Here is a 15,000-nt window from a genome sequence, read left to right as displayed (position 1 = left end):
CATTGAGTGATAGTCATCAATTTGCTTACAAACCAGGACGTGGCGTAGAGGATGCCATTTTGCTGTTTACAAACAACATCTACAGGCATCTAGATCACGCTAGGAGCTATTGCAGATTGCTTTTTGCAGATTTTTCTTCAGCGTTCAATACAATGCAACCTCAGTTGGTTGTTCAAAAATTGACTAGTCTGAATTTAAACAAGTATATAATTGCTTGGGTGCTCGAATTTCTTACGGAGAGAGCACAATATGTTCAATTAGGGCAAAACAAATCTTCCTGTATAACTACAAATACTGGTGCTCCTCAAGGTTGTGTATTGTCCCCTGTATTATTCACAATATACACGAATGACTGTAGAAGTCAAAACCTGAGTGTACCTTTAATAAAGTTTGCAGATGACACCGCTCTTCAAGGCCTCATAACAAATGGCAACGAAGTGGCTTATAGGCAAGAAATTGATAGATTTGTGTCTTGGTGTGATGCCCACCACCTAGAGCTTAACATAAGCAAGACAAAGGAGCTAGTGATTGACTTTAGGAGAGTGAAGGAACCGATAGAACCGTTAAAATTAAAGGACCAATTCGTCCAGCGAGTTCCTCACTACAAATACCTTGGTGTAACGATTGATGACAGGCTCAAGTGGGATGAACACTTGAAAATAATTAGGCATAAGATGTGCAGACGTACATATTTTTTATCGAAACTCTCTCAGTTTAGAATAGATAAAACCCTCTGCACATTATTTTATAGAGCAGTAATCGAAAGTGTTTTGTCATTTTGTATAACAGCTTGGGGAGGCAATTGCTTAGCAGTGGAAAGGAACAAAATAAATTCAAATATTAAAAAATCCATTAAACGCTATATAAATGATGTTGACGATGTAGATCTTTTATACGAGAAATTTTGTATAAATAAAATAACTAAAATATTAAATGACCAGTATCATCCACTAAGACCATCAATTATTATGTCAGAAAGAAGTGGTCGCCCTTTCTCTATTTCAACGAAAACAGAGAGACACCGAAAATCTTTCTGCCGTCCAGCATTAGGCTTTATAACAACAAGCAATAATCATTTTATATAATTATTTCTCATTTTTACTTTTTAAAAATATAAATATTAATTTATTAATTTATTTGTTTTGCAATCTTTTCAATTTTCAATTTATAGTGACAGTTTTAACTATTTTACAGTGTTGAAATTATTCATATTATAAAGCGCAGCTCTGGTTATAGAGCTGCTCCTTTTTTATATATATACATCCTATTTCCATTGTATTTTTATCTTATGTGTAAATTATAACACGTCTGTACAAAAAATTTCCTTTTTGGGATGCAATAAAGTATTATTATTATTATTATATTATTATTATTATTATTATATTATGAAACCTTCCAGCACACAAAACTAGGCGAACCTAAAACGCTTATATTATTTTTCATATCTATTTAGTGAGAACTAACATCCAAAAGGTGTTCTAAAACATTTACAAAGAAACTCCGTGTGTTGTTCACTTTGTTGGTAGATAACTGAAAAAAAAGTTTATTCCGAGATATAACGTTCGCGTTCGGTTCCTGTTTGGTTCGGCAACTGAAAACGAGAGGGGTCACTCACTTTGCTATGATCGGTACTGCAATCTTCTTTTTTTTTTTGGGAGGGGGTGGGGGAGGGGGGGGGGTTGAAGACATACTGCTCTACAATCTAGAAACTTCTTTGTCTATTTCAAAATTAATGCTCACACTCTTTGACTTGTATCTTTGAAACCGTCAGATAAATTTCGTTGAAATTTGACATGGTGGCTCAGAGTGCTCTAGACCTTACTAACTATTTTTTGCACATTGGGAAAACAACTGGTTCAAAAATTAGTTAATCAACGACCTATACAAATTAAGGAAGCTGCCTTGCATCATAAAATAGATTTACCGTATTTTTTATAAAACAACGTGTTCATATCGTTATTTAGCGACATTTGAACAAACTGCACTTATGTTAATCACGAGATTTATAGCGGCATTGAGAAATATCAGAACAAACAGGTAGAATTTAGGAGGTCGCACAGATTAAATTCTACACTCTTTCCTTTTCACCAAAAAATCGCCCACGATATTATTGTGTGAGTTTAACAGGGATGAAAACAGTGTACGGTATGTTGGTTTGTTTTGTGTGGAAATAGAGCCGGTGGGGTCAATAATTCTGTTCTGTGTCCACCCGATTCTCCTTCTTGGAAATAGTCCTTATTATATTGTGTGTGTTACTGTATAATTCTAATGTTCTGTGTAGTAACAATGAAAACACAGAATAGCATCAAAGGAATTAGCTATTGCTTAATAACCATAATTGATATATTATTCAAACTTAGGATTCATTATTTCAAGTAAAATCTAAGACTGTATGCAAAGACTTGTGACGATACACAAGAAGGTTTGAGAGAAACAGATCGAAATGTGTGATCATGTATTTTGAACCGAAATTTAACTTATTTTTTCATCTTTGTTAAAACAAGGCGTGTCAATTATCTTTTCCAAGACGAAGATTAAAACTCAGATAGCTCGCCTAAAGTCCAAGCTCGTCGTTACCGTTCCATAAATAAACAAATTAAAATCCAATCTTTTCATAATGAAAATGAAATTTAAATTTTCTCGGGTAAGATTGTAGTTATTTTAGTTGTCAAGGGATGGGGAATACCATTAAGATATGGAATCAAATATTTGAGATGACATAATAATGAATATATATAAATAGTTAAGCAATTAAATAAATAGATAGACAAGAAGTAAATACAGAACTTAATTAGTTAATTAATTCCTTCATTTATGATATTCCTTTCACATATACTCGACGGGAAAATTGAATCTACGTACGGATTGACAGTTGAATGCCGTATCGACCAAGTTATTTCGTCGGTATGTTCCTGTTTCACATTAAATAATACTTTATAGTTAATTTCTCGTCACCTGTTATGATTACACTACAACCTTTTGAATTATATAATTGTATTATGGGAAGGGGGAAGGGTATGCGTTTGTGAGGTTTTAATTAGTCAATACTTACATGAATAGATTGAAGCCGTAAGTAAGGCAATGATTTGGCAAACGTTTTGGCTCCCTCCTCCGCAATCCTGTTACTGCTGAGGTCCAAATCTTCTAATGAACTGTTGTATTTCAAAGCGCTTATCAAAGCTCGAGAGCCCTCCTCGTGACACCCGTTCATCGATAAGTTGAGTACACGAAGCTTGGAATTCATCTAAATGTTAAAGAATGGATATCAATTTAGAATATGAATTGCACGATGAAATTTAACGGCTGTAAAATATCTTGGCTCGGATAATGAAAATGTTACTGATAATGGTCATGGATTCATTTCTGCTTTAAGGACAATAAGCCGATGGTTATCCATTTGTCAACATTAATTAAAAAGCTGAAGACAAATTTGGATAGAGGGCTCTTACCTCAATATAATCTCCCATGCCTCCTCTATGACCACTTTGGTCAGGAGAAGGAGTGAGTGGGAGATCATTAAAAAAAATTTGTAACACGTTGATGACTCATAAAATAATTCATTAACTCACAAACTATCATTGTGAATTTTTAAAAATCTTATCTACACAAATAATGGATACGTGATAGGTTTTCATCAACAGTGCCGATAGATATGGAAAATGGCATAACGCTTTTAATATAAACTCTCTTAAAATAAAGCAATGTCATTATCCTTCAAACATTTCTTACATCGCACCAGTGGGTCTAAGTTGAAGAATATAAAAATAATAAATCTCTTTGAGCACAAACCTTCAATCCTTTAGCAAGATTTGCGGCTCCCTTTCGACCAAAGTTGTTCCAGCTCAAGTTGAGAACCTCGAGGCTGTAATTATTAGCTGAAAATGAGAGCAAAATCCTTGTCAATCATCATGTCCATAAATATTTCAGAACGAGGGTTTATCCTAGTTTCGCAGTGTTCAACAATAATAACCATTCTTGACACCCTTTGGATGCAACGTTAGCCTATCTCTGGATCGGACGTTAGTTTATCTTAAACTACCTTCAACCAGATCTGAGAGACCCAGCCACCAAGTTATGCTATTTGAACAAAGGACTCGAATAAAAAAGAAACTGGAATCTGCATGGTAAAGATAACAGCATATTGAGGAAAAAGAAACTCAAATCTACCTAGATTCGGAATGGCACGTTTGCTTGTGAGTCGAGTTTCATATCAGTTGAGTTAACAATTAGGATCCTCAGAAGTCTTACAAGGCTCCGATAACAGTTACTCGATATGTTATTGGGGAATATGGATAGATGGTTAACGTCTTACACGGCCGTTGAGAAAAGTTATCCAATGTCCTATTTGGGAATTGGGATAGATGTTAAAAGTCTTAAAAGGCCATTGAGAAAAGTGTATCCATGTGTTATAAGGGAATATTGATGGATGTTAATATTCTTACAAGGCCATGAGAAGAATTATTCGATGTCTATTGGGAATATGGTTAGATGCTAAAAGTCTTATAAGGGCCCCGAGAAAAGTTATTTGATGTGTTAATGGGGCATAACGATAGGTGCCAAAAATCTTATAGGGCCCCGAGGAAAGTTTGTTAGGAAATATGGACAGATGTCAAAAGACTATGGCATTAAAAAAATTATTTGATGTGTTATTGGGGCATAAAGATGGGCCCCAAAAGTCTTACAAGGCCATTGAGAAAATAATTATTCAAACCCGATCCAAACTTTGACAAAACAATTGTTGGGTTTTTAATACAATTATTTTGAATTCAATAGAAAGAAACCGCAATTGTTATTTGAAAGTTTATGGCAACAACACGAACTATAAATATGATAATTTAGAGACTTTTTTCACATTCATTTGATAACTAGTTCTTGTAAGCATCCGTCTGGTCATCCAGTTTAAGAGAAATGTAAGATTTTTCTTAAATCTATCATTATCTTTATTTCATAAAATGCCCATTTTAAAAGTATCACCATAAACATTTTACCAGAACAGGCCTGATTGAGAATCAAAGGAATTTTAATCTCTGTATTAGAAAGAGGTTTTTAGAGGTGAATACCCAAGGCCCTTGAGTGTTTGGATTTTGTGGCAATTCATATGAGTTTGATAGACAAAACAGGTAGATAGGAGTTATAAATAAAAAGAAATACGTATGTAGACAGATACATAGGCAATCACAGATGATTTAGCATGATGAGATTATTGAAAGTCTGAAGGAAGGAAAGGATGGAGAAAAATAAAACGTATAGAGAGAAAGAAACATCGAAAGAAGAACAGAGAGAGAAAGAGACGAGAGTAAAGTAGAGAGAAAGAGAAAGAGAGAGAGAGAGAGAGAGAGAGAGAGAGAGAGAGAGAGAGAGAGAGAGAGAGAAAGAAAGAAAGAAAGAAAGAGAGAGAGAGAGAGAGAGAGAGAGAGAGAGAGAGAGAGAGAGAGAGAGAGATTATTGTAAAGACGCATTGTTTTAAAAAAGGATGTGAAAAGCACTTTACTGTACTAAAATTCTACTCAACCCAGTGCTTTTCCAATGAGTGTGACTCCTTCATCTGAAATCCCATTGTGAGAAATGTCAAATTCCTTCAAAGTTGAATTTGTCTACAAAAAAAAAAGAGATAGTAAGAAATTGTTATACAAGATCAAAATACAATAGGAAAGAAAAATCTAATGTTAAAAAAACTGGTTCCTTTTTATTGGAAGTGTAAAACTACTCTTTTGGGGGACTGAATAGGTACCTTGTGTAATTGATCTTCTGGTTTCAGAGTGATGGTATCTTATTTTCTAGTCTAAATATTATACTGGTCGTCAATAAGGATAATCCATCATCGCTCTTATTTGGACCCAGGTTTGCCTTTATCTCGGTCTCAATGCTTCGTCGCCATTTTTGCTTTAGTCGACCAACCCTCCTCTTTCCCTGCGGGTTCCAGTCCAAAGCCCGGTGTTATTTTTATTTTATTTTATTTTATTTTCTGCTAGGTGATATTGCTTGCAGGCTATCCTCACCATTCCCTTTTCTTTATTTAAGTTTCAATAGGTCCAGTTTTGGTGTAGTTCTTAGCTTGTTCTCATAATGTAAAATTATTACTAAAGACTCAACACTTATCAAAGCTAAATTTAATTCTGTATTCTATCCATCGGCGCTCATTTACATACCGTTTCTTACTTTTCTTATTACGAGAGCCATCAACAAACTTTGAATAATTATTAGGAAAATTCTTATACTTGAAGAAAAATGTTCTTACATTGATGGCGATTGCACAGTATTTTGCTCCTCTTTCTCCAAACTTGTTGCCTAAAAATAGAGAATCATAATAATAATATGTCAGTTTTAAGTAAAATATATGCGTTATCAGAAAACGGTGGTCACATTTAATTTGTGGATTCGGAGTCTGGCTAAGTCAGTTTATTAACAATATAATAAATTACGCTATTCCGCGAGGTATCGTGAAATGCCCCTGCTTAGGCATTCCACGAAGGAATATAGACGATCCATCAACAAACGTTTGATGTCATCAGGGGTCGTGGATAACGCACACGGTAGAGTCACGATCTCCCCAGCCAGACGGAGTTGTCGTAGCAGTAGGATCGCGGGTTCGAGCCCCCATCGCCACCGCGAAGTTTTAATTCTCTGTTGTGTTCTGGCACTTTCCTACTCACTTCGTTTCTTCATGTCATCAGGAGTCATCCATGTTATCCGGAATGAGCAAATTGGGAGTTAATAATCTTGTCAGGTAAAAAACGAAAGTGTTTAAAATGGGATTCGATCCCTGGAATTTACAGGTCAATGCCTTAACCATTCGGCCACTTCGCCCCCCCCCCCCCCTTTCCCTAGATATTTCAAAAATAGACTGCCCATTATAATCTGATCCAAGAGTCACCAAGCTGTGATTGAAGCAGGCGAGAGATCTTTCGCCTTCGGATATTCTGCTCTTTTTAGGGACATTGTCAATGAAGCTTTGGTGAATTTTCGAGTATACTTAGAGCCATCTTATTGAAATATAAAGTTTGATAATCACAACATTGATGTCATAAGGATGATAGCGAGTCAAGCATTTTATACATTTCCGGTTTCGTTAGTTATGTATTTATTTCAGTTCTTGAATCTCATCTCTTTCTGATATAACGGTCAATGTGTCCATTTCACGTTGTTATATAGTTTATGAATTTCTGAAAATTACAAAGACTTAATTTTAGGCGTTAGTCGATCGAATTATCAATTGGTTTGAATTCTATTTCCACAAGAATCGTGTCCCTTGTATTCTACATTCGGTAAAATTAAAGACTATTTTTTTAAATGATTGAAATAAACATTTTAAGTATCTGTAATAGTCACGCATACTTTTCCAAGATAGTTTCAATCTCCTTCCAATCCTCACATTAACTATGTTTTCTTTTAAAAAATCCTAGCCAGGAATCCTTCTTACCAGCCATGTTAAGTTTGACAAGCCGGACATTTTTTAAAAGGATGAATTTCATCAGCCTGGCTCCAAATACACCGACATCGTTATAGGCAAAGTTCTGGCAATATAATACATTAATATCAAATTTTACTTTGTGTACCTTATCATTTTACAAAGAGTATTTGCATAATTAACATAAGTTTATAATCCTTTTACTGACAACATTGCTTATGACTGAAGTTACACATATTAAAGGTCACAAAAATGCTTTTCGCCAAAAAGAACATTTCCTTACTGCTACAGATTCAGCGAAAATAAGCACTGAGCTGTTATTTTTTTCTTCTCTAGAATTTAATTTAATTTAATTTTGGAAATAAAACGGGGACATGGATTAAGATTAGGTAGGTACTACTATACAGAGCGCCGAGAAGTATAACACAAATCTCTTCGGTACATTGTTCAGTAATTAAATTTGTTACAAGTCTATGGTTTTTTTAAAGCTAAAAACCAAAATTGAAATATCCCTCTGTGTTACATTATAAATTTAGATGTGTGACAATGATGAATTTATAATATTTTCTAATATTTTCACTTTAAAGATAATTCTTGGATATGCGTTTTTGATATTTCTATATGTGTTAAAATTATATGTTCTGCTTACAGCCTGTGTGATATAAGCGTTGGTTTTGAGCATCTCAGCAAAGCACAACATGCCCGCAGGCCCCATAGCGTTATCCTGCAGGTCTAGGCTGGTAACGCTTGGCTGGTTCTGATAAAGAAGAGAAACGGTAATGATGATATTTAAACTTGAATAGTTGTCAACATTTTGTGGAAGCAAGCAAAAATCCATATTTCTAGTTCCTTGAAATTATTATATTTAACACTAAAAAGGGGGAGAATATAATAAATTGAAAAGAAATCACGACTCATGGATTCAGGGGCGAAAACAGGAGAGAAGGCAGAACATATTGTGGTGTTTATTGATGGTATACAATTAACTAAATAACACACCAGTACTGTCCACCAGTACTTAATTGTATCAACACATAAAACCACGTGTAACCTCCTTGTTGACTGTCTGACAGGCCTAATTTAGTGAGGACGATATTCAGGATCTGGAGTTGCATGAACAATAGCAAGGAGCCGAGTGAAAGTCATCTGAATTCATTCAATACCAACCTGTATTTCATGTGACATTGTTGCCGAATCACCGTATCCGAGATACCGGTACCGAAGTCTCATTTCGTCGTCGGTAATGTGTCGAAGAAAGAATGAATTTGGTACAACCTTATATTTCCGGCATCGTTGCTTGTACTCTGCACAGAGGCCGTCTTCTTTGCTGCTCTTCGCTCGTTCGTCAGCTAAAAGTTCAAGGCCTGTTCAAAGTTTCAACAAAACTATCTTATTATTATTATGATTATTATTATTATTACTATTATTATTATTACTATTACTATTATTATTATATTATTATTATTATTATTATTTATTATTATTATTATTATTATTATTATTATTACTATTATTATTATTATTATTATTATATTATTATTATTATTATTATTATTATTATTATTATTATTATTATTATTATTATTATTATTATTATTATTATTATTATTATATTATTATTATTTTATTATTATTATATTATTATTATTATTATTATTATTATTATTATTATTATTATTATTATTATTATTTATATTATTATTATTATTATTATTATTATTATTATTATTATATTATTTTATTTTATTATATATAATTATCATCAGGATTATTATCATCATCATTATTACCACTATTTTAATTACTTTTTTCCGTTTATTACAAGAGCTGTAACCTAACAATAATAGCCCATTTGGACAATAAATATTATTATTATTATTATTATTATTATTATTATTATTATTATTATTATTATTATTATTATTATTATTACTATTATCATCATCATCATCATCATCATCATCATCATCATCATCATCATCATCATCATTATTATTATTTTGTTTTTATTATTATTATGATTATTATTATTATTATTATTATTAGTATTATTATTATTATTATTATTATTATTATTATTATTATTATAGAAATCAGAATTGTGGTAAATATGAGAACTTTGGTCTAGGTCTAGGTGCACATATAAGCAGGTGTGATAGCAAGATACAATTATGGGCTTGATTTAACATTGTTGTAATGGACAATATTTTGCGTTGGTCTGAGAGTATTTCCATTACAACAATGAGCCCATAACAATTTGGATTGTCAGACCTGTTAGTAAGAACACATTGGTCCATGTTGAAAAATGTAGATGTCTTGGAAATAAAACTTTGCATAGTATGGTAAAAGCAAGGCAGGAATCAAACATGGAATCTGGCTGGTAAAGACCCCCTTTTCTGCCAAATTTCAAGCAGTCAAATATCACATAAAACTGGTGTGAGTAATGCGATTTTGCTTTTTATACAGAAATTTTTAAATATTGGAAAATGCCAAAAGGTCATGAGAGGACATTATTATTCAATGTTCCGAAAGCTTTCTGTGTGTATCACCTTTATTTTTCTAAATTTTTATTTTAGTAATACAAAAATAAGAACGGTTTTCATCTCACTCCATTATTCCGTAGGCTTAGAAAAACTTAGCTATCTAAAATTTGATTATCATTCCTTTAATGGCCTTCTCTTTGACTCGATTTCAAATTAGTGAATACTTTTCTTTCAACCTTGTCACGTAGCCACTTATTATAAAAGCTGTTTGATTTAATCTTCATCACTCACTTCCCTAAAAAAAAAGTAACAACACACATTAAAAATACCTCGACATAATACTGGCTTTAGGCAATGGGTCACTTTTCTGAGATTATTTTTACATATCGCAATATCCACTAAACGTGTTCAAAGAGCTTTACAAAGGGTCCCTGACCAACACCAACACGTAACATGTAGAACGAAACATGACGCCTGCTGGACGATATTATTTTTTCCCCGACAGAGACAACGCTGTTAACGGTCAATTACTCATTTTACACATGAGTACGGTAGGAGAATATTAGTAAAGAGCCTTTTCCAAGGACACATATTTCCGCCGAGCGAGGCTCGAACCCAAAACCTTCCGATTTGAAAGCGAGTGGCATACCACATGACAAAATAGCCGCACAAATACACAGTACATACCTATACACAATATGATATAAACGTAAATACACACACGACATCATACCTAAATCTTCATCCAGATCTGTATCATAGTCTGCTTCATCGACTGGTGACGTGTCAGGGACAACCATCTTGTTTGATTTTATCAAATCGGGGAAATAGCTATTAAGCACCTCCTTAAATTTGCCCTGGGTGATATAAGACAATACATGCAATAATATCCTCTCCTTGTGTACCATGACGAATACCCCCCATTTCCCCTCGTAGGCCTATAATGCCAGATAGTGACAAAATACATTTTTTCATTTTGGTCAGAATTACTTCAAATATTATGAAAAAATTAAAGAACCATCTGAATTTGTTTAAAATTCTCAAATTTAAAACTTAAGACAAGTCCCAGGTTGAGAATTTTGAGGTTAAAATTAAAATGAATATTAAATCACAGATATTTTAGGCAAAAATATGTCTGACCAAAATAGATAGAAGTGTTTTGTTAATGTAAAGCAATATAAATCATACGTCACACTTACACAGTGATATCGCTCTTCTTGGTGTTTGCTTCAAGGCTTTCAGAATGGTATCCTTCCCTCTTTCCCTACATCGTCCAGAATCTATGTCTGAGACTTTTATCTCGTATCTGGTCGCATATTAAAGCCCAGGGAAATTTTGAGCGTTATTAGTGACCGTTTGAATAACAATAAAAAGCTTAGGCCCCATCGTTGTATCCTTGGATTACGCAACTCGACTCAGGAATGAATGAGTTCTTAGCTATAGGCAGTGCTGGATATTGAAAAAAAAAGGCTTGTACAAAAATGGCACCTAACTGGCAAAATGAATTGGTAATCTGGCTCCATGTGGTCTGATGGGAAAATGAAGCAGTGTGATGTGCACTCAGAGGAAAAAAGAAGAAGAAATAGAAGAAGAAGAAGAAGAAGAAGAAGAAGAAGAAGAAGAAGAAGAAGAAGAAGAAGAAGAAGAAGAAGAAGAAGACGAATGATCATTATAGTTAAAATCACCACAATCATCATCATAATCGTCACCATTATCATCATCATCATCATCATCATCATCATCATCATCATCATCATCATCATCATCATCATCATCACCCCCATCGTCATTTTCATTTCTATACGTCGTATACCAACAGATCTACTGTATTTATGCATACATCATCTCTATCTTGAGGCAATTTGTTGCTTGGACACTGAAACCCGTAGAACACACAGGTTTACCTTGAGGACTCTTTGTTTCTTGATGTCATAGTCTTTACTGTACACGGGATCAAACCCAAGTGACTCGTTGTCATCACTGTCAATGAGATCTTCATTATTCACCCTGTCGTCACATGCATCGGATTTTAAAAGCTTTGATCTAATGAGAAAGATTTCGAAAAATAATAAACATCTAAAATTATTAAATTCTTTGAAATGAATAACAATGTGAAATTGAATGTATGCTTCAATTTAATATACGAAAACATATGAAATGGACGTTTCGGGTTTCCCCTTTATCAACAAAACAGGAATGATGAAACACTACAGGCGAATGAGATAATGTGATAGTGGCGTTGTTAAGATGAATAAACAAAAACATTGATGGGCAGGAAATAGTATTCTTTGATAACTTCGCTTCGATCAATGTACTTTTTTGCAGGTCTGATAACCCAAATTGTTAAGGACTCATTGTCGTTAATGAAATACTCTCAAACCACCGAAAATCTTGTCTATTACAACAATGTCAAATCAAGCCCAATATCGCGTTCTGTTTTCAGACTCTGCCAATTATCTAGTGCCCGTCTGTTCAGTTTTTTAGCTGATATATTTCCTATAACGTGAGAAATTATATATGATTCACTGCAACAATCAGGTTATTATGAGGTTATTAGGATTGACGTGTACTTATTTACAGGTCTGACAGCCTAAATTGTCATGGGCTCATTATTGTTATTGAAATACTCTCAAATCAACGTAACTTTTTATCTAGTACAACAATGTTAAACCAAGCCCACAATTGCGTTCCCTTACATCAATGTTAAATCAAACTCACAATTGCGTTCCGTTATATCAATGTTAAATTAAGCCCAAAATTGCGTACCCTTACATCAATGTTAAATCAATCCCACAATTGCCTTCCCTTACATCAATGCTAAATCAAGCCCTAAAATGCATTCCCTTACATCAATATTAAATCAATCCCACAATTGCGTACCCTTACATCAATGTTAAATCAAGCCCACAATTGCGTTCCCTTACATCAATGTTAAATCAAACTCACTATTGTGTTCCCTTACATTAATGTTTATTCAAACTCACAATTGTGTTCCCTTACATCAATGTTAAATTAAGCCCACAATAGCGTTCCCTTACATCAATGCTAAATCAACCTCTAAAATGCTTTCCCTTACATCAATATTAAATCAATCCCACAATTGCGTTCCCTTACATCAAATCTACAAATACGTGCTCGTCGGTCGGGATGTGGTTGATGGACAAAAATTGAGTTTAAAGTAAAAAAAAAAAAGAAGGAATTCGTCATTTTCAGGGGGTTTTAACTGGACGTTTAAGAAATAAAAACCCACTCTCCTCAATGACGGCATTGTTTTAACTTAAACTGTATAAGTTAAACTTCAAAGTCAATTTTAGCATCATGTTCAATCCAAAATATTACTGTTTTGAGACGATTGGTCCCATAAGTATATATCTTATGTCTTAATTAAACAAAAAAGTGCAGGTTTTCACACATATACAAGTTTAAAACCTCATGGGAAATTTGGCAACCATTGACCTATTAAAAAGCCATTTCTATATTTCACTTTCTTTAATTCTACCGATGAATGCATCGGGTATGCCCTATATGCATATATTAACAGGTCTGACATCCGAATGCAAGTATGAGCCTGTTTTAACATTGTTGCATGATGCAATGTACAATATTTTGAGTTGGTTTGGGAGTATTTCCATTACAATTACAACAATGAGACCAAAACAAGCTGTGTTATCAAACCTGCAAAAAAGTACACGTTGGTGCGTGTAATTCTATTTTCCTTCGACATTTGGAGGAAAAATTATGGCATTTTGTCTTTTTTTTACGATTAATTGACACGGAAAAAATAGATTATAGTCTAATGTTTTAAATCAAAGGATAGGTGCTCGAAGTTATATAATTTGGTTTTCATTCACGGAACCTATTACGGTGCTGCCGTATATTGACAACACGCTTTTTTACAATATGTTAAGGAAATATTGACTCAATATATTGATCTGTAGAAGTGATCCCAAATTTGTAAAAAAATTCTTAAACCAGGTTTTAAATTTGAAGATTTAAGTCAGCATGATTTAAATCTGGAATGATATAGTTGAATTAAACCCAATATTGTTCACACCAACATTTTCTAGGTCTTTCTTAACAATAGAAGCAACTTCACTAAAAGGGCTATTTCTTCACTTACCCTGTTGTGGCCAAAGAATTAGATCTGGTGGATGGCTTGCTGCTGGGAGGGGTGTGGATGGGGGTCGATGTTGGGAACACGGAACTGGCACTGTTGATGCTGCGATCTGTAAACAGGGGAGGTAATTCACGGAAAACATGACATATGGTTACTGATACCATTGTGTACCTTTATAATAAATGCACACAATCGTTGGAAGAATCAATAAATTAAAGAATGTAACCCATTGTCTCAAAACGGTATCATGTCGAGGTGAATGACATGCCACAAACAGATTTTAATGGGAACATGACGAGAATGTTAATCTTTTGGGTTGGTTTTACAGCTTCAAAAAATTATATCTGTTCTTTTCAATGAAACAAACAGAAAAACCCTTTAACGCATCTCTCTCTCTCTCTCTCTCTCTCTCTCTCTCTCTGTCTCTCCCTCTGTCTCTCTCTCTTTTATTTCTCTCTCTCTCTCTCTCTGTCTCTCTCTCTCTGTCTATCTCTCTCTTTGTCTCTCTCTCTCTCTCTCTCTCTCTTCTCTCTCTCTCTATATCTTTTTCTCTCTCTGTTTTTTGTTCAGTATAAATTCAAATTCTAGCATCTAAATCAATCCGACTTAATACCATTTTGAGGCAGTAGTCACAAACAGAAAAATATACCCGACTTTTCATAGAGGGCTTTTGGCCTAGGGGATCCCATTTAAGTTAACAATATCTTGATTGTAAATTAATTACACTATTTTTCTGCAACAATCGGACACATGATGTGGCTGTAAAAAGTGCGGTTGTTTGTTCCAAGCGACCATAATTTGTATTTTATCTCATCAAGGGAATGTTAGTGTGTAAGGCCTTAAATGAAAAGAAAATGAAGTAAACTTGTAGTAAATAACGAAAAATAGGCTTGTATCACGAGGTGTCGTCGCAGTATCATTCCTATACGGAATGGAGAATGCGACATCTAAGTGAGCAAATGTGGGTTTAAAGATCCTAAGCTAAAATGCCC

General features: G+C 33.9%; 1 protein-coding gene across 1 annotated transcript in view; it reads right to left on the bottom strand.

Annotated features, from left to right (window-relative positions):
• The window catches only part of LOC144962928 (uncharacterized), a 26,356-nt gene that overhangs the window by 7,066 nt on the left and 4,290 nt on the right, over positions 1 to 15,000 (bottom strand). The window contains exons 3-12 of the mRNA XM_078896336.1: positions 14,012 to 14,117; positions 11,796 to 11,934; positions 10,625 to 10,748; positions 8,576 to 8,772; positions 8,058 to 8,165; positions 7,421 to 7,514; positions 6,239 to 6,288; positions 5,513 to 5,594; positions 3,790 to 3,875; positions 3,053 to 3,244 (exon numbers count right to left, since the gene is read on the bottom strand). Of these exons, the coding sequence (XP_078752462.1) occupies positions 3,053 to 3,244; positions 3,790 to 3,875; positions 5,513 to 5,594; positions 6,239 to 6,288; positions 7,421 to 7,514; positions 8,058 to 8,165; positions 8,576 to 8,772; positions 10,625 to 10,748; positions 11,796 to 11,934; positions 14,012 to 14,117 (1,178 nt within the window). The remainder of the gene's footprint in view (positions 1 to 3,052; positions 3,245 to 3,789; positions 3,876 to 5,512; positions 5,595 to 6,238; positions 6,289 to 7,420; positions 7,515 to 8,057; positions 8,166 to 8,575; positions 8,773 to 10,624; positions 10,749 to 11,795; positions 11,935 to 14,011; positions 14,118 to 15,000) is intronic.

Source organism: Berghia stephanieae, chromosome 1, assembly GCF_034508935.2.
Source record: "Berghia stephanieae isolate SIO BIC M18660-M18661 chromosome 1, UCSD_Bste_1.3, whole genome shotgun sequence".
Lineage (NCBI taxonomy): Eukaryota > Metazoa > Mollusca > Gastropoda > Nudibranchia > Aeolidiidae > Berghia > Berghia stephanieae.
Note: the sequence above shows the minus strand (reverse complement) of the source record. Positions and strands in the feature narration are given on the sequence as shown.